General features: G+C 43.9%; 1 protein-coding gene across 2 annotated transcripts in view; it reads right to left on the bottom strand.

Moving 5' to 3' along the window:
• Positions 1-18,835, bottom strand: part of CACNA2D3 (calcium voltage-gated channel auxiliary subunit alpha2delta 3) — an 853,665-nt gene that overhangs the window by 164,557 nt on the left and 670,273 nt on the right. For both annotated transcript variants that reach the window (XM_081073057.1, XM_081073056.1), the window contains 7 exons: positions 18,531-18,614; positions 10,397-10,468; positions 10,083-10,144; positions 8,617-8,684; positions 4,659-4,704; positions 4,447-4,544; positions 2,211-2,304 (listed from right to left, as the gene is read on the bottom strand). In XM_081073057.1, coding sequence (XP_080929183.1) covers positions 2,211-2,304; positions 4,447-4,544; positions 4,659-4,704; positions 8,617-8,684; positions 10,083-10,144; positions 10,397-10,468; positions 18,531-18,614 — 524 coding nt within the window. The remainder of the gene's footprint in view (positions 1-2,210; positions 2,305-4,446; positions 4,545-4,658; positions 4,705-8,616; positions 8,685-10,082; positions 10,145-10,396; positions 10,469-18,530; positions 18,615-18,835) is intronic.

Here is an 18,835-nt window from a genome sequence, read left to right on the forward strand (position 1 = left end):
ACTAAAGATGTTTTCTTCAACTGTCAAGGCAAATTTTGTATGTTTGAGCATGTTGCTCAGGATATTCACAATGCCTACTTCTTTAAAAAAAGGGAAGTGGTTTTTCTCAACAAATACATAATTTATTCTACAAGTAGGAAGAGCATACTGATTCTTGAGTTCAGAATTGCCCCAGATCCTAGTAGCAATTTGATGCGAAGCATTATCCATGGCTTCTGCATTGTAAGATCATTTGGTTACTTGATCTTTGATGGTAGTCGAAGTGGTCAGTACTACCGTTAAGTATTTAAGGGGTGAATAAAAACCAACACTATGCATTTGTTTCTGCTTGTGGCCTACACCAAATTGGAAAGCCAGGCTGCCCAATCAGTTACAGATGTGGACTAGAAAGCAAGCTACCATTTTGGAAATCTATAGCATGTGTTAGGAGTGAATCAGAAATCTTTGTACAGGATTTTGAGTTCCGTAGGAGCCTGAAAGAAACATTTCCATATCCACCAGAGATTGCAATCACAGGAAAGGCTCTGACTCTTTCCCAACATCCCAGGGAATAAGATCCATGTACGTAAGCCGCCCAAACACACTCCACGTATAATGAGAATGGCAGTCTCTCCTTGGCGCTTCAGGCTTATGTATTAAACTACCTACCTGACATCTCCACCTGGGAGACTTATAGTCACTTTAAGTTTAACATGTCTAGAAAAGAACTTTGGCCATGTCCGGTCCCAAACCTGCTCTTCTTTCATTGCCTCCTGTCCTGGGAAACGGTACCACTATCTACCCAGCTATTCATATCCTAAACCAGAGACTGATCCTTGACACGTCAGCTGCCCTCGCCTCACACAGCAAACCCGTCATCCAGTCCTGGGGTCTTACTTCTGAGGCGTGCCACAAGTGTATCTCCTCTCTGTACCCACTGCCACTGCCCTCTGTAAGGGGCACAGTCCTGGGAATGCATGTAGGAGCCTTTACCCCATGACATTCTATTCTCCAGAGCAGTAAAAGGAGCTTCTTTCAAAATACAACTTCAATCATGTCCTTTTAAAAATCCTTCAATGATTTTCCAACGCTCTGAGGATAAAATCCAGAATCTTACACTTGACTCCCAAGGTCCTGCCCCTGTCCTGACCCCCCTACAGCCTCATCTCCCGGATATCGTATACCCTACCCTCTATATTTCAGCTCTGTTGGCCTTCTCTAAATTCCTCAAATGTGTCACATCCTTGCTGCACTCAGGGCCTTTGCACCTTCTCTTCCGTTTCCCTGGAACTTCCCCGACCCTTAAGCCAGTTCCTGCTCAGAAAAACCTTCCCTGTCTTCCATCTCCTCTCTAGGTCTATGTCTTTACTTTTCCTTCAAAGTAGTTATCACAATTCTGAATAAGATAGCACACTGTATACCACAGATACTATGATGGCTAGAATTATGTTGAATTGAATTACCTTCATTTCACCAACACCGAGCCCAGTCAGTGCCTGGCACATAACAAACATGCAATCAATATTTAACGACGGAATGAATGGACGGAAAGGAGAACAGAATGAAGAATAGATAAAATAGAAGAGAATATACAGAAGGGAAGTTACAAGAAGGAAATAAACTAATAAAAAACAGAAAAAGAGAGAACTGAATAATGTAAGGTGTGAAGGTACCAGGAATCATTTTTCTTCTCATTTTTAATCTAATAATAATAAAACAATACTAATAAGCTGCTGAAGCAGGTCTCGCCGCGGTCTTTGACAACTACCCTTGCCCACTCCCCTCCCTCTACACCCTCTACTTCAGAAATCAAGCCACAGGGTTATATCTGACACCCTAATGAAACAGAGCACTCACTTCCCCATCCTCCTCACAACCTAACCTGGCCCACATCCCAAGTTCCCTCCAGACTGTGAAGTAGTGGAAGCCACGGCAGGGCAGGAAGCAAAATGCTCCTTCCGCCTCCCTCTCTCTCGGAAGTGTCACCCTACCTCAGCATACCAAATTTCATGTAATGTTAAAACGCAAACAAATTATATGTCAAACCCAGTAGCTTGCCATCCAAACCCGAGCTGCTAATCTGCTCTAGCTCTTGTGGTTTGGAGCTTTGAAGAAAATTAAAGAACTTTAACACCAGGCACCTAAAACAGTTTAGTTCTTTAAACTATAACCATATTTCGGACTGTTTGTGGGGAAATGGCCATGAAAGGGGGACACGTGCAACCACTTACTCAGATTTGTTGAGGGCAAGGCTGGTCCAATAGGCTTCAATGGGTGCGCTCACCACGGCATCAAAAAGGACTTCCTGGATCAGTTCTTTATCACCTGTTGGGAGGGACACACTTGAAAAGATAGTTTTGGCCGGGCCCCAAACAAGGGCACGACAGGCACACCCTGGGCTCGTTTTTTTGCAGTGTCTGCAGGCGACTTTCTCACACGGGGTGTTCGTTGCTTTACACATTAACCTCCCACCAGCCGAAAATCTGAAACAGTTCTGATACCTGATATGCCCGCAATACAGGAGCCCCCAAAGCGTTTGGATGAGATGATAGTAAGTGGAGAGTCTTGGGTATTTCACACTTTACTTTTCTGCTTTCTCTCCCCATCTAGTAGTTCATGCCATAGACCTCAGGCCAACTCTGGGATGCGGAGGCAGTACTCTCAGAACATTTGCTCCTCTCGTCCCCATTTCTGTCCTCTACCAAAATCTGTGAGGCTTTGGGGCCCTGATTTCATCGGTTGTAAGAAGGGAAAGAGACATGATAATTACATAGCTCCTGGGACTCTTATTTTGTGATTCTGCCCATTGAAGACATTTTCCCCCTTCATTTTAGAAGGGGGTAAACGAGTCCCTATGCAAAGAGGCTCTTGGTAGAGCTCTGTGGAAGCAGCTAAGGCATCAGGGGGATATCATGAGTCTAGCAGAGGCATCGTGGAGCTCCCCAATCACCCCCCAAAGGGGGCAACTAATTATCACACACAGCAGGTCTGTCCTCACTTAGGCTAGGGCCCAAGAAGACAGTGGAGCTCTGTCATAAAAGTAAAAACTGAAAACAACTCACCGCCAAAAAGACAACAGATAAATTGAGATACGGTCATGTAATGGAATGCTACATAGTAATTCAAACGAATGCACTAGAGCTAAATTATCCACACAAATACACCTCAAAAATATAGTAAGTGAAACACAAGTTGTAGAACAATACATATATTATACCATATCTAATATATAGTATACTCTATATATGTGTGTGTGCATATATATATATATATAATTTTATAGAAAATAATATACAAATATATTTTGTATATAGTAATATACAAAATAATGAAAATAATCATATATATTGTTTACGGATGCCTATGTATGTAGTAATAGTATACATGGATGGGTACAAATACAGGACGGTCATTCTCTGGGAGGGAAATAGGACTGGGCAGGAACACTCAGGGACTTGAACATCATCTGTCATGTTTCATTCCTTAATAAGTACCTGTAGCAAGTATGGAAAATATTAAGATTTGATAAAGCTTGGGTGGTACATATAAATGCTTTTTACATATTCTTTTTACACTTTTGTTTTCTAAATATGTCATTAAAAAGGTCAAAGGGAATTTAAAAATTGGGTTTATACGATGACCATCTGATCTTTTCTCTACCAGAGCATAGCCCGAAAAATGGATCGACTCCATGAAGATGTGGTTAGGAGCCAAATTACCTCCTCCTACCTCTCACAGGATTGCTGTGGTTATTCTAGAAGATAACATATGTGAAGAACACGTCACGTCACCTAATCAGTGGTATCTGTGAGGGGTACGGGCAGGGGCCATGCTCATCTTTGGTGAATCTCTCCCTGCCCCATCTGTGGCTACTGCTGCTAATTATGCCAGTGCAGGGTCTGACCTTGCACTTGGTGAGTGTCAGGTCTGCTGCTGCTCTTCCAGCCCCTCTGCACCAGCCACCCGACATTTCTGACTCATTGAACTCCCTCAGGGGGCAGTTGGAGGGAGGAGAGGCAGCAGATCATACCCCACAAGAGGCAACGTGTCACAGTGGTGACCCCACTCTGGAGAGAAACAGAAGACCTTGATCATGACCTTGAATGAGACAAGTCTACTGCCAGCTCCCATTTATCATTTGTGAAATGAGGGAGCTGGATGAGCAGATGTGTACTGTCCTTTCCCAGGTGTAACATTTTCATCCTTTTCAGGTATTTGACTAAACGGTTTCAGTAGGGGGATAAATCCAATGCATAGGGTTAAACCAGGATTTGGGATTCTGCATGATTTTCTGTAACCCACATTCTTTCTCCTGTTCCTACAGGAGGCAGACATTTGGCTGGTTGTACTATGATGGACAGTCTCTGGCAAAGCAAAGCTTCCCTTGACACGGAGGCGAAGGATGGCTTTGCGTTCACTCCCCACGCCCGCCACATGCACACAACGCAAAGGTGGAAGCACACTCACATTGGAGCAGAGGTTCTCTGCCTTTGAGGTACAGCTTAATAGCTTCTAACTGAGACAGATGACGGTGCTCTGGGTGTAGGTCAGTGTTGCAGTAGGACCTGAGAACGTGACATGGCCCAAAACAAGAGCATGTAAATATGCACAGCATCGTCTGCCAACTTGAAATCAAAGAGGGCACCAAATGCCAACACTGAGGACTAGTTAATTCTTACCATTCGTCTGCCAAGGACACATCAGGGTGCTCTAAGTCATGCAGGCCTGGAGGGCAAAAAGAAGACATTCATGAGTAAGTGCCACCTGTGTGGGGCACAGACCCCCACCCCACACACCCACCCCATCCTCTCGTGTGCTTCAAATGTTCCAGGCCAGGGCCATGGGGCAGTTAAGGGTAGACATCATCCCAAAGATATCTGCCTGGGAAAAGGGACTATGCACAAAGGAAACACGTTCTCCCCCCAGGCAGAACTCTCTCCCCACTTCCACCTCACTCAGCCCCCACTGCCACCCAGGAAAGCCTTCACTCCCTGTAGAGAAATGACACAGCAGTAAGTCATGGGAGAGGAGCCCAGCATGGTGGTGGAAACACTGATGTTGGAGTCCCGTTCAGCCTAAGCTGGGAACTGGGCTAGACCACCTAACCCCTGTGTGATGTTAGCCGGTTCCTTTACATTTCTAAATGTCAGTCTCTTCATGTGCAAAGCAGGAATAATGGTCAGTTAGTCCCTAACTGATGTGTGGTTGTGAGGGTGAAATTATAGGTTGAATGATATGAAATTGCTAATACTCAACTGTTTTGACCAGCAAAAATTGCTAGTAGTCACAGAATCCGAAGTCAAAACACATCATCAGTCTAGAAAGGTAGCTAGGAGAACAGGGGCCTTCAGGGAATTTGGGAGTTTTCATAGACTGCCTGAGACCACCCCGACTCTGTGAAATCACTCTTTCCTTGTGTCTTCATTTTGATGGGTCATCAGCAGACATACAGTTCTGAGTGATGACCTCAGGGACTCCAGTGACACTTATAGCCTGTTTTAGGATGTCAGAGTTTCCCAAATGACCAAAAATATCTCACTGCGCTCAGGGTTCTAGTTTCCTTCTCAAATACAAATGTATGAAATATAGCAAAATAACTGACCTAGCATCACACACTCCTGCTGGATTTCACAGGAAGTAGGAGATAAATTAGATAGAATATCATCATATATTATCCAATTGGCCATATCCTGGCTCCGACACCTACTGGTTGAATGATCTTGAGAATGTCACTTAAACTCTTTGAGTTATATTCACCAGGAGATGCAGGTACTAATGCCTAACTCACAGACTCCATGAGAGGATTAAATGGAGTAGTGATTAGTCCCTAGGACAATCCCCGCATCCATCAGTCCTCTTTTCTTTCCCTTCCTCTCCCTTCATTTAATTTATTTACTGAGCATCAACTCAGCACTATTGTACAAAGTACTATCCCAGGCCCTGTGACTATAGCAGTGAATGAAATACAAATCGTTTCTCTCATGGTATTTACTTTTTAGTGGCAGGAAAGCGATCTAAGTAAATAAATTAAAATACATAGCTTATCAATTAGTGGTGAGGGCTATGAAGGAAAAGAGAGAATTGAGCAAGGATAGGGAATGCCAAGGGAGGGGAAGGGTTGAGAAAGTTTCAATTTTAGCCATGAAAGTCAGGGAAAGCTTCACTGAGAAAGTGACTTTTAAGCAAAACCCTGGAGGTGAGGGAGAGAGTCATGTAAATAAGTGGAGAGAGTGCTCATGGCAGAAGGAATTGCAAGTGCAAAGGCCCTCACGCGGGATCTTACCTTCCTGGAATACTGGATTAATCATGTCAATTGTATCGATTTTTCTAGTTTCTGTTCTCATCAACTCTCATCCACAAAGCCCTCTCTGGCTATATTTCATAGGACCTATAGATGATACCAGGACAGAAAGATCTTTCTGATGGCTTCCTCACTGAGTTCCTAGGGCACCAAAGACATTTCATTGTTCTCTACTTCTCTCACCTCTAATTTTGGTCCTCCTAACAAAATCACATCTCCTGATGATTGATAACATGGACAAAAATGACATAAGCTCTACTTTATTCCACAATTACTGTGTCCTACATATAAAAGATGCAGACAAAGTGTCAAGGAGATTCAGAAGAGGAATGATTTCAGTAGATACAACTACAGCCCATGCCTTCAACCTCAGTAGCGACTGCTTACACTCTGAACAAAATCTACCTGCTCTCCATCTTTGTAATATCTGGCACTGGCAAAGCCTGTTGAAAATGCCTGTGTTCTGTGGGACAGCATTCCTTATGGAAGGTCCTACAGCAGTGTGGTTGCCATTCCCCAGGTACTCCTTCTTTCTCCAGGAGCAGAACAGAACAATCATGCCTTGGCTCTTCCCGATGACAAGACCCTCTCCTAGTTAGCCCAAGGGGAAGCAGCTTTCTCAGGCTCTGTTACTCAGCAAAGTTGGCAGGATTAGAAGCCTTCTTATTTATAGAGGACCAACAGAGAGAGGAAGATCTGACCTCATTTGTGTGGATAACCAGACACTCTCCCCCTTGCTGAGAATTCATACTAATTTCTTGCATGGTGGTTATGGTTAGCTCTGAAATTCTCTGTATGTGACCTCTCAGCCTAACAGCTGTGGAACATACAGGGAGAAGATAGTGACTAAAGAAATGATCCAAAAGACAATGAAAATAACTTGCAGGCCTATGCATTGAGGATTGACGGAGGGAATACACACGAGAGGTAAATAATCCATTAATAATCTCGCCTCCTATTGTTCTGACCATGGGCTATTTCCTCAGCTGACCTCAGATGGCTTAGACATAAATTTTTTGGCTTCATAGGCAGTGATATTCAAAGCTACACATGGCTCGGAGAGCCAGAAAATTCTAGAATTAAAAAAAGAAAAATTAAATACTCAACACATCCTGTTGAGTATCTTGCCAAAGTCACAAAGTTGCCTGTTTTCTCTTGCATGTCTCTGGGAAGAGAGGCCACACAATTGATTAGCTCTGCAGTGGGCACACTCTGGGTTCTGCCCCTGTCACAACTACCTCCTTCACTCTCCCTCCTGTTCCTTAAGATCGCACAATCACCGGGCAGACAAAAGCCAACACCTGTGAAACAATGCATGGAGAATCAGCTGTAAACCAGAATGCTGTCTATGGAACTTGGCACCTCAGAGACAACCAATCCCATTCTTCATTCTCTGCTACATCTGCGCCACAAGGTGGTCCGGCTTCTGGAAGTTCCTATTCACTTATAACCCACTCTAACCAATTAAAACCTGACTTGTAACTGACCTTCCTGCTCTTGGTCATACTCCCTGAGGACACCCAGAAAGAACACTGGTCTGGTCCAACTCCTTCTCTGTGGAGATACAAAATTCAACACCCAGAAACACCCAAAATTCAACACTGGGCAAGGGATGTACTCGAGGTCACTCGGGAGTAAAGCCCTTCAGAGGCCAGCCCCATGTGAGCTGGTGATACTGAAATAGGTAACTTCTCTGAGCTACGGGGTTGTTGGGAGATAAAAAGGACAGTAAGGGTGTGACAGCAATTCTAAAGTTTAAAAGGCTATCCCAACTGCTACCATTTACTGCAAGTTTACAGTGCACTGATGCCGCATGAAGACAAGAGGGTCTGGGATTCGCAAGGTGCTATGTACCCCTCTGACCCATGGAAATCATTTGAATGATCCTATTTCCCTTGGGACCCCGGCTGCCATGAAACACAAGTGAAATTGTGGCTCAACTATGGAGGAGACTAAGCCTTGCGTATTTTTGTTTTCATTTTTTTCCTTTGGCTTGAGGTTTTACACAAATTTGTATTTCTCCTGGTATGGATTTTTATGGATGAGAAGAATATAGTTAGTGGATGATTCCTATGAGTGGACTCAACAACTCTGTGAATTAAAGCAGAATGTAAATAAATTAAATCACAAGGAAGGCCACGACCTGTCGGAGTTCCCACCATTCTGAATCAGTCTAGGAAAGTGAGATGGTGTCACGCGGGCCATCAGTCGAGTCAAATGCCCAGGGGTTGCACAGGGGGCTGGGCAGATGGGCAAGTTCTTCCTTTAACCCAGGAGTGGGCTCCGGGGCTTTTTTCCCACACTAGACAGTAAGACTGATCAAGGCAGCGTCTTACCTTCTTCGATGGTTACATTCCCTCGGAAGAAATATTTCCCATGGCCTCTGGAGAGCGCCACACCTAAACTGTGCAGAGAAACAAAGCAGACCTTGAAATTCATGGCATTGACTGGAATAGACTTGTGGGCTAACTTTATTTTCCATTTTCACATTTCCATTTCATATTCTGTAAACAATTTTTCCAACAGTTTATTTTGAAAACCCCACTGATTATAGTTGGTGTTGGTTCTTCTTAGGTTCAATCAGCTGCTTCAAAGTAATTTTTCTGATTGGAAGTGCCAGAAACAATTGGCTGCACTCATGTGTTTTTAAAGAGGTGTGGCAAACTGCTCAGCCCTCCAGCCAGTCCTCTCTTAGACACCCTCAAAGGGGTCACTTGCCCTGCTCTTCACTACCACCTTACGCACCCCTGCCCTACACTCAGCCACAGATGGGTCTTTCCAGACCTTAAGAGTTTGGGACCAGGGGAAATTAACCCTTTCTCAAGGACAAAAAGGAAAACTTCTACCACCACTTAAATGTGGCCACATTATTGCGCTGTGGGCTTCTTGCTCAATCATCTCCCTAGTCTAAATAGATTTTTCACACTCACTGGCTTGCTTTAAGCTCTTTTCTTTTTCTGCTGAAAGTAAGAGAATATGTTTTGAAAACACAGTCTCTCCTCTTGGCAAACCTACTCAGTGGTCATGTATTCCCTGGATTGCTCTGGTTCCGAATGTAATCCAGCCACGACCCCTGGCAGTATCTGACAACAATGCCATAATTTATTTTTCAGGTTAATCTATCACTGGTAAATTCTTTTCTCTCCTTGGCTCTGTGAGGCAGCAGCTCAGGAACGTGAAGCAGCCCCAGAGAAATAACTTTTTACAAAAGGTGTTCTATACAACACTAAGCTGACAGTCGTGGGAGACTTTAGAATGCCACATACGCATCTGTAAGCAGGCGATGAGGCAAAGCCATTTTTCAGGACTGTTTCAAAGAGAAATAACAGGATTCAAAAGTAGACAAGCACAGAAGGACAGTTCAGGGAAATTAAAATGGAAGCACAACATGGAGGAATGGATATGCAACTCCCAAGTTGGAAGGATTTTTTTTTTTTTTTTGTCATGGAAATAAAAGGTGAAATGGTACTCACTAGGCAGCAAGTTAGATGGTTAAGGACCCTGATAACCCTCTGAACTTGTCTTTCCACCCTTAGTTGGAACCCCAAAGCTTATTTGGTTGATAATGAGATGCAAAGCCAGGACAAATTGAGTGAGTTCTCCTAGGTGAGCCTGAACCATCTTCCCCCTCTGGAAAACAAAAACAAAAGCAGCCTGGGAAAAGCCCCTTCCTCACTCTTTCCAGCCTTTTGGCAGGGTGTTTGGTTATCTTCAGATGATGAGCTCTGAGAGTGTCAGCAGGTTTTGTACAAACACAACTGATGGGTCTGATGGAATGTCCATGTATTATGGTCAGCTCTACCTGAAAGGAGTACCCTTGATGTCTGTATAATAGTAGTCATTTGTCATCACCAAAACCCGTTTCTAGATTGAAAAAAAAAAAGTCGTAGAGAAAAGAAAACATGGTTAGTCTGCTAGGTGAAGTTTTCAGAAATAAATAAAAATAAATGGACACACTATGATTAGGTTAACTACATGAATCTTGTTTGAGATAAGTAAAGACAAGAGAAAAATGATCTCAGCGAAAGATATTTATTCCAGATAGAGCTTTCAAAGCTAATTTTTCACAGTGGTTTGTTTTAAATTAAGCGGCAAGAATGTTTGAGAAAAATGTACCCCTTTGTCCACTGTCTTCTTCACCTCCATGGAAAACTTCCCAGTCTTTCGATTCACCATGGCGTTTCTTAACTAAAAGGATAAAAGAAAATGGTGTTAGTTCTTCCCCAGGTTACCATGTCATCTGGACACCTTGCGTCCTCCAGCTCGGGAACGCATTTGATGGCTTGTGTAAAGAGAGGTACGATGGCGCTGGGCTGTTTCTCATTGAACCTTGGGTCCTTTTGCAGTAAGTCTGCATATTACATTCAGAACTCTAAAACAGGGCTTCTGAAGAATAAACAACCAACGGCTGTTGTGTAGGGGAGAGAGGCTAACTACAATAAATAAATGACTTTCAACTTCAATTTGGGGTGCTCGTGTAAACCTCAGGGCAACAACGACAAAAAAGCTTGTGCAAAGTCGATGAATCCTGAGAGACAGAGAACCAACCCCCAGAAACCCTTGAACACACTCAAGAAGCAAGAATGTCTCTGGGGACAAATTAACATTTTCAAAAAAGGTATTGGTTTGCCATGGAGAAATCATTTCTCAAAACTTAATCAAGTTAAAGATGTTTTCCTATATAGTAGTTTAAAAACAAAACAAAACCAAAAAGCCAGCCATTTGTAAGACAGGGATATGATGAATATAGTATGAATAGTATGAATCATCTTCAAACGCTCTCTGAGAAATCAGGGCCTGTTAATGGCCTTGCTCACGCTGAAGGGCAGTGAACAGGGCGACCCTCTATCTGATTTTCGGAGGTCCCATTTGGAACAGTGAGCCTGGCTCCCTCCCCCCACCCCTGGCTGACCTCTTCTAATTATGTGTGGCCCTTCTCTGAGTTCAGAGAAGGACAGCAGACACAGTGATGAAAGATGTGCCGTCCTGGGCACCAATGGGAGACGACAGGGAAGGCCATTTAATGGAATAGGAGCAAATGCTGACATGCCACAGCCTGTCAGGAAAGGCACTTTCCCAGTCCCGTGCCTTTTTATTTTTTTTTTTATTCTTTCCCTTCTTTCTTCTATCAGGAGCTTGAATAAGATCTGTCCGATAGAAAACTGCAACGCTTGCAAGTAACCTAAATTTGATTCGGGGTTGTCTAGATTTGAGTTCACGTTCCCATCTTCTGTGTGAGAGAGTAAAAGCATAATTTTTAGCTGGAGGCATGTATAAAATAAAACATATATTTTACTCTAGATATTTTTTAACAACACATAATGGGCATTTCTGGAAATATTTTCCCATTTTAACTTTTGTGGTTTTGGATGGGGAGAGCTGGTCCTAATTACGTCTACTTTCTAACTTTTAAGAACGGCTCGATTTATCTTGAACATGGTTTTCATTTTTCCTCTTTCTCGTGCCTGCCTAAAGCCATTTGGGACCTTCCCCTCTCACATACCCCAGGCAAGTCAGAGATTAGGTAAGCTCTCCATGCCTCCGTGCCACCCCACCCCCAACTCCCAGTAGCACAGAACAATCAGCGTGGGGGGATTCAAGGCCAGGGTCACCAATGCTTTCTAGAGGCAAATGCTTTCATGATTTATGTAGTCTCTCTCTTTTCTTCAATAGTAATGAAAATAGGCCTCATCTATAGAACATCTACTTGTGAGGCAGGATAGCACTGCAGTTAAGAAATGGACTGGGGAGCCAAAGCTTTATGATATTGGACAAATCACCTACCCTCTCTGTGCCTCGGTTTCCTTTACTGCAAAATGGAACGAATGGTAGCAGCTATCTCACAGAGTTATAGTGAGGATTGGGGGAGTTGATATTTACTAGAGTGCCTGGTGCCCCTTAAGCATTCAACGTGTTAGCTACCCTCTCCTATCATCATCATCATCCTCCTCCTCACTTTTCTTTACTGTCAGACCTCTCCCAATAGCTTCATGAATCAGGATTCAAACTTGAGCTTGTTTGACACAGATGACCATGCTCTAAAACAATGTTTTTCAAACTGTTTTGATTGTGAGCCACATAAGAAATACATCTTCTCTAATGATGCCCTCTGACATCTGCTATTGTAAAAGATTTCATTGCTTTTAATTGCTGCTCGTGAACAACTAAATGGATTTTGTGACTCTCCCCCAACTCCCTAGGTTGAAAACTACTGCTCTTAACCACCTTTGGGTTAGCACAGACTGAAAAAGAGGCAGCCCAAGGTAAAGAGAAGTAATCCAGGATATTAAGGCTCAAGTTTCAAGTTTTACCAATGACACATACCACTGTCCTGTGACCTCTCTGTGACTCAATTGCTTCATCTTTCACTCATTCTGTCAAAACTGTTCATGACTGAGGACTTCCAGACCCCCGTCAGGTATGGTATAAACTGTGCTTCTTAGGAGGCTTGGATAACACTGATACATGCTGAGCTCTTACTATGTGCCAGGCACAGGTTTGAAAACGCTCAAAGTCATGTCCTAAGGTACCATTATTATCCCTGTTTTATAGGTGGGGAAACTGAGGCACAAAGTTAAGACACTTGCCAAGGTCACACAGGCTCTCTGCCTTGAGCCCAGGCTGTGACTTCTAATACAGGAGAGAATGCATTTGGACAAATTTAAAGCACTAAAATAAAAATTGTAGTATCAATATGAAAATTATACTCTTATTTCTGGATTTTTTTTTTTAATCAACAAAAAAGTTTTAAACATTGACCATGCAGTAGTCTGAGGTTTTAGTGTCCCAGGAGGCTCTCTCACAGGCTATAGGTCCTGTGGTCTGGGATCGATGGGAAGGTGGTTTTCTGTCCTCACTGACAGAGTCTGGATGGTATGTGGGTTGGTGCTTTTTCAATAGACTGGCGAGTGAGGATACAGCCCTGTGAAGCTGGAGCCGTCCAGCAATGTTACTTTTCCATCTGAGGAGAGTGAGGCTTGAGAAGGGAGGGCAACGTGCCCCAAATCCTATGGTAAGTTAGTGGCACCATCAGTCCCAGGGTCTAGGTTCCAAGAAGATACCTGGAGCAGGAGCGAGAGTGGTGGAGAGTACCATGCTATCCGCCCAGGCCGCGGCAGGAAAGGTGTGGCTGACGGTGCAGCTCAGAGCTGTGAGAACATCCCTGGAATGTGCCACTGCCTCGGTTATAGCAACTGAAGGAATGAAAATGGCCTGGCAGAGGAAAATCTCCAAATAGTGTGGGTGTGCTCATATGTTAGAATATTATATAGTTGTCAAAAAGTCACATGTGCGTATGTTCCACTTAACACATAGTCAAAGCAAAACAAATTAAAGTATCGATGGTATACCTTTATTTCCCCTATCAGATATCAAACATCTGTAAGTGTGTTAATATAGCAGACATTAAAGCAGCTTTCACCACAATGTGGTCGGTAAAATAAAGGTCAAACCTCTCCAGGCCTCGCACAGCAATCTGGAGACTGGGATCAGGCTCCCCGTCTCCTCCCTCTGGCCCTGCATGATTCAGGTCAGACTTGCTTCCCCAGACCTCACAGTGAGTCTGTCTTACACATCTGCTCCCCGAAGCTGAATCAGTTTCCCTGACCATTCAAAGAATCCTCTGTACCATTATAGCTGGTGGCCATATTTCTGGTTCGACTGGATACCTGCAGCTCTTCTCTTATGTTAGAGTTCCTTAAGGAAGCTTTCCCCAGAGATTCATCGATCACTGAATGTTGTGTTTGTAATTACGTAACGGTAGCTTGTTCTCCTAATGGTGGTTCAACATCCATATCAGAACATGAACCTCACCTTCCCGGGGGGAAAGGTGGCATGCAATTCCAAGCCCCCAGTCACATGCAACCCTGGCGAAGCCACCAGATGAAAGGGGAAGGGAGAAGCACTGGAAAAACAGGTCTGCTATTCCCAAAGCAGCTTCCAACCAGAATATGAAAAGAGACTCGGCACAAAACAGCTACACAACAAAATCCTCTCTCTCTTTCCTTCAGTTTGGGGTTTCAGGGGGCAGGTGGGCTGTGCTTGGTTTGAAGACTCAGGGCTCAAGCATGAGATGCAGAGATATTGGAACGGGTGTAAAGAAGAATGAATAAAATGGCCAAAAGTCTCAGAAATATGCCTTAGGAGAAGAGGTTTATAGGGTTTCGGGAAGAAATGACTCAGAGGAATCTTTCCATCAGCGTCATCCCAGGTAAGAAGAAAGCGAGTTGACCGGAGGGCAGTAGGAAAAAAGGCTGACACCGCAACACAAGGATTTCAGTTGGACTGGAGGCAGAACCTGATGGAGCTGTGTTCACAACATCATGTGGCAAGCATTGTGAAGCAGCTACACGCCAGGCACAACCCATCCTTCCTGTACCCCTCAGGGAAGGACAACATACACATGAGGTTCTGATAGAGAGTCTTCACGGACTTTTGGGCTCAGGGGTTCTGAGGTACACCAACGTGGTCAAGAGTTCTGGGGCCAGACTGCCTGGATTGGAATCTACACTCAGCGCTCTTGTATCATGTCAGCAATTCTCTGCCTCAGTTACCCGGCGTGTAAAATGAGAACAGCAACAACACCAACTTCACAGACCCGTTGTGAGGAATACACAAGTTTGTCCATATCGATAACACTTAGAATAAGTAGGAAGAATTCAATATGTGGTAATTATTTATATTAGCTTTTTCTGTCTGTAGAAATAATCGTGTTCATGGTAGTAAGTTTGGGGATGACTAAAAGATAATTGAAATAAGATAAAAATTATCCTTAATTCCTTCAGCCATCTTTGGGAATTTATAACCAAAGGATAAACACCATTTTAAAGATTTTTCTTTTCCTCCTAATAGGTGATCAACACCAGTGAGTCAGACTGGGCTTTGCATGTTTCAGGGTCCCTTCCTGGCTCATGGGTCCTCCCAAAATCTGTCCTACTCATTGTATTGTTGACATGATGTCTCACTCATCCTAGAGCCAGGAAGTCCCACCCATTCTCTTCTAAATGATTTCTATTTTTTTCTTTTTTCTTATTTTAATGTTAAGCAGTCTATTTTGCATGTGTATTAATAGTATGTGACTTCACTTCTTTTCTGGAAGTGCACAGGGTCTAGGTTATAAATATCGTCATTATTCAACAAAAGCTTCATTGCCAAGGGAGGTGGGGTGCTCCTTCCGAGAGAGTCTCTGCAGCTAGGCAAACTCGTGCTGATTCTTCCTCAATGGCTTTTGCTTGGCTGGTCTTTCCCAGATCTTGATCTAAAGCCTACGCCCTCTGCTACTTACACACAAGCCCCAATGGCGGACATATGGACATATGGGATCTTGTGTAGACTTCACAAAGATGCTTTGCCTAGATTTCAGATTTCTCCAATCAATGGAGTTCAAATCCCGAGGAGAGACATGGTGACTTGGGTTTTCCCAATCAAACATGCTGATCCTGAAGGAATTCACATTTCAAGTGGGTTATGCTTGCAAGGTGACAAGAGACACAAACCAAAGAGAGAACCCCAGACTGATTCGTGTAGAACAAAAGCATTGGAATTGCTGGAGATGTGGGAACCCCACAGGTAGATGGTAGAACCCAATCCTCAGAGTTAGATGAAGGTGGGGAACATGAGCACAAGGCTGGGAAGCTGATGATGTCCAGCTCTGATGAGAAAGGAAGAAAGGGCAAGGACATAAAAAGCACTTCCCAAACCATTATTAGTAAAAGGAGATATTACATCATTAAAAACGAACTGGGGCACAGGTGATGTCTAGAGTGAGCCCTGCGGTAAATCTCTTCAAATAACAGGCAAAGCAGAAGTGAGTGTCAGCTGAGTGTTAACCAGCAGAGGGAGGGTTTCCTGGACGTGGGGACTCTGAAGTAAGAATGAGCATCATCAAGTTTGCCTTCCATGTTAATTAAAGTGGAGAAGATGAGGGATGGGGAAGTATGTTGACAAGGCACACGCCTTCTGGAAAAGAAAACAAAAAGGCTTGGTTAAGTCAAAATAAAGCAACAGATGAAGATGGAAGAGAAAGGAAAACAATGGCATACACCCTTCAAAGATACATGACAGTTTAGCAACATTCATTAATGAGAAAATCACCTCAGGAATGATGATGCTGAGAATAATGCTACCAATGGCTGCCGCTCACAGAATGCTCACCAGGTCCTCACAACAATGGAAACACTTTTATATCATTCAATATATGAACACATCTAATATTCAAAACAGCCCGATGAGGTAGATGCTATTTATCACCATACTCGTTGCAGCAAAAAAACCCCAAACAAACAAACAAACAAACAAAACTGAGGCACAGACAGGTTAATTGCTTGCCCAAGGCCAACAGCCAGCAAACAGCAGATTTGAATCCAGGAAGACTAATCGCTGAGTTGTTTTCCTCACAACGGGGCTAGTCTGCTTCTTGGTATGAGCAGGGTGGAAAGGTAGGATGTATACATTACAGGTAGCATGATCGAAAAGATCTGGCATGAATCCTGACAATATTTAAAGAACAAGAAAATATAAAACTCTATCAGGCCATTAAGCTGACATGCTGTCCGGCCACTGGCATGTGGGCCGAAAAGTGCCGACGAGGAAGAAGCTTTGTCAAACAGAGAAGTTATTTCGTCTGAATTGGGGTTTAAAAAGACAGTACAGATGAAGAAGGAAGTAGGTGAAATTTCTGAAAGAGATATGATGTCTGCATTTTATAGGTGAGGAAGAAAATCAGCGATTTACACTTGCTGAGATGTCCAGGGAGAAGAGGATGTGAGGAGAATAAAAACGACAGTGAGAGAAGTATAAAGCTGGCCATGTTTCTGGAAGGCAGGAGAACCCAGCCTGGGACTTCAAAGGGTTCCCGTCAACATCTCTTTGGAAAGCAGGACAGACTGAGGGATGGAAGCAATGCTGACTTGAGTATGAAACTTAAGAAAGGACCCTGGACAAATCAGGGAGGATGCAGGTAGAAGACATGGCCTTGGCAATGCAGAGAAAGTGAAAAGCAAGGATCCAGATAGAAACACCTGGATAGTTAGAATTTAAATAAGGATCGCCCGCCTGGATTCATACAAAGGTAGTGAAGGGACCAAATTTTGCCACCCTGAAGCTGCCTTTTGGGATATTGATTTTAAATTGTTTATTAAGAAACAAGACTCCGAAAGAACCTCTGACCCTCCCCTCTTCCTGTCCAAGAGATTCAGACAGAGAACCCTGCTTCAGGAAGGAAACCTGGGCTTAATCACCTTAAGGATCATCACCCTAGCAATAGTCAGGAAGATTCCAAGCCTCTTAGCTAGATAACCCTGTGTCCCATCGTTTCCGAGCTGCCCAGCAAGAATTTTCCTGCCATGTGAGGTCTGCTCTTCCTCAACTACCTGTAAATCGCCCATTCTTGCATGTGAAATCTCAGACCCCCATCCTCCCTCTTTTCTCCTTTGTCCAAAATGTTTCATATACCCAATGTGGCCTTGCTGTCTTCGGAATTGTCATGCTTACTTGTATGTGAATTTTCCATGCGCTTGATTAAAACTTTGATGTTTCTCCTGTTAATCTGTCTTTGTTAATTTGATTATTAGCCCAGCTAAAAGAACTTAGAAGGTGGGAGGAAAAGTTTTAATATAGATATACATATATATTTTTAGCCCCCAGAACAACCATGCCTAACAAATCTGATTTAATGAGGAAGTATGAAGATGACTGACGGGAGTAAGTTGTGAGCATAGGAAAGTTTTTGAAACAGTACCAGAGGCTGAATCTGTGTGGAGAATAAGCAAGTGTGCCGTTACAGTGTGGCTGCTGAAGGGGGAAAGGCTGTTACTGCCCAGAAGAAGGGGTGACCAACCAAGTGGTCCTGGCTGCCCTTCAGAAGCATGAGTTGTGCCCATGAAATTCTGATAGGTGACTTCTGGCCCTGACTTCGCACAGGGCAGAGCCACAGCCAGACTCCCCCGATAGTGGCAGGTCCCATCCACTAAAGAAGAGTCTGTGTTAATGAGCTGCCACAGGGACCAGAGCCCACCAGGGATGGTTTCTGCAGACTGTGCAAAGCAGGCGGCGGGTGGCTGTTTGCAACTGGTCTGACCAGCAGGAGAGTATAAAACTCCAAACTCAGTAAAAGGGCCCATTGTCTCCAAGTCCTCTGGTGGCCAGGTGTCGCTCTGGTGGGCCTCTCAGTCTATTCAGGGGGCAGTCTCCAGGTACAGAAGTGGGTACAGTGGAGCCCCCTCCTCACCAGGCTAGAAAACAAATCACGTACCACATCGTCTCGATCCTCCCATTCCACCTCGGAGAGGTCAACGCTGCTATAGTTAGGTTTCCTTCGCTTTTTTCCTTCTTCGTACTAGCAGTGGGAAGAGACAGAACACATACACACAAAACATTTCAATGAGATCACCAGCCGGGGCAATTTTTAAACACTCAACTCTTGTTTTGAGGACAGAGACTATGAATGGAGGGATACCAGTGAGACACCCAATTTGGGTGACAGTCCTGGGGTTTTAATGGCAGGGATGCTGAGGCCAGAGGCCTGTAAACATTTGCTCTGAGCTGGGAGAATATACG

Source organism: Rhinolophus hipposideros (genome assembly GCF_964194185.1).
Source record: "Rhinolophus hipposideros genome assembly, chromosome: 14".
Taxonomy (NCBI): Eukaryota; Metazoa; Chordata; class Mammalia; order Chiroptera; family Rhinolophidae; genus Rhinolophus; species Rhinolophus hipposideros.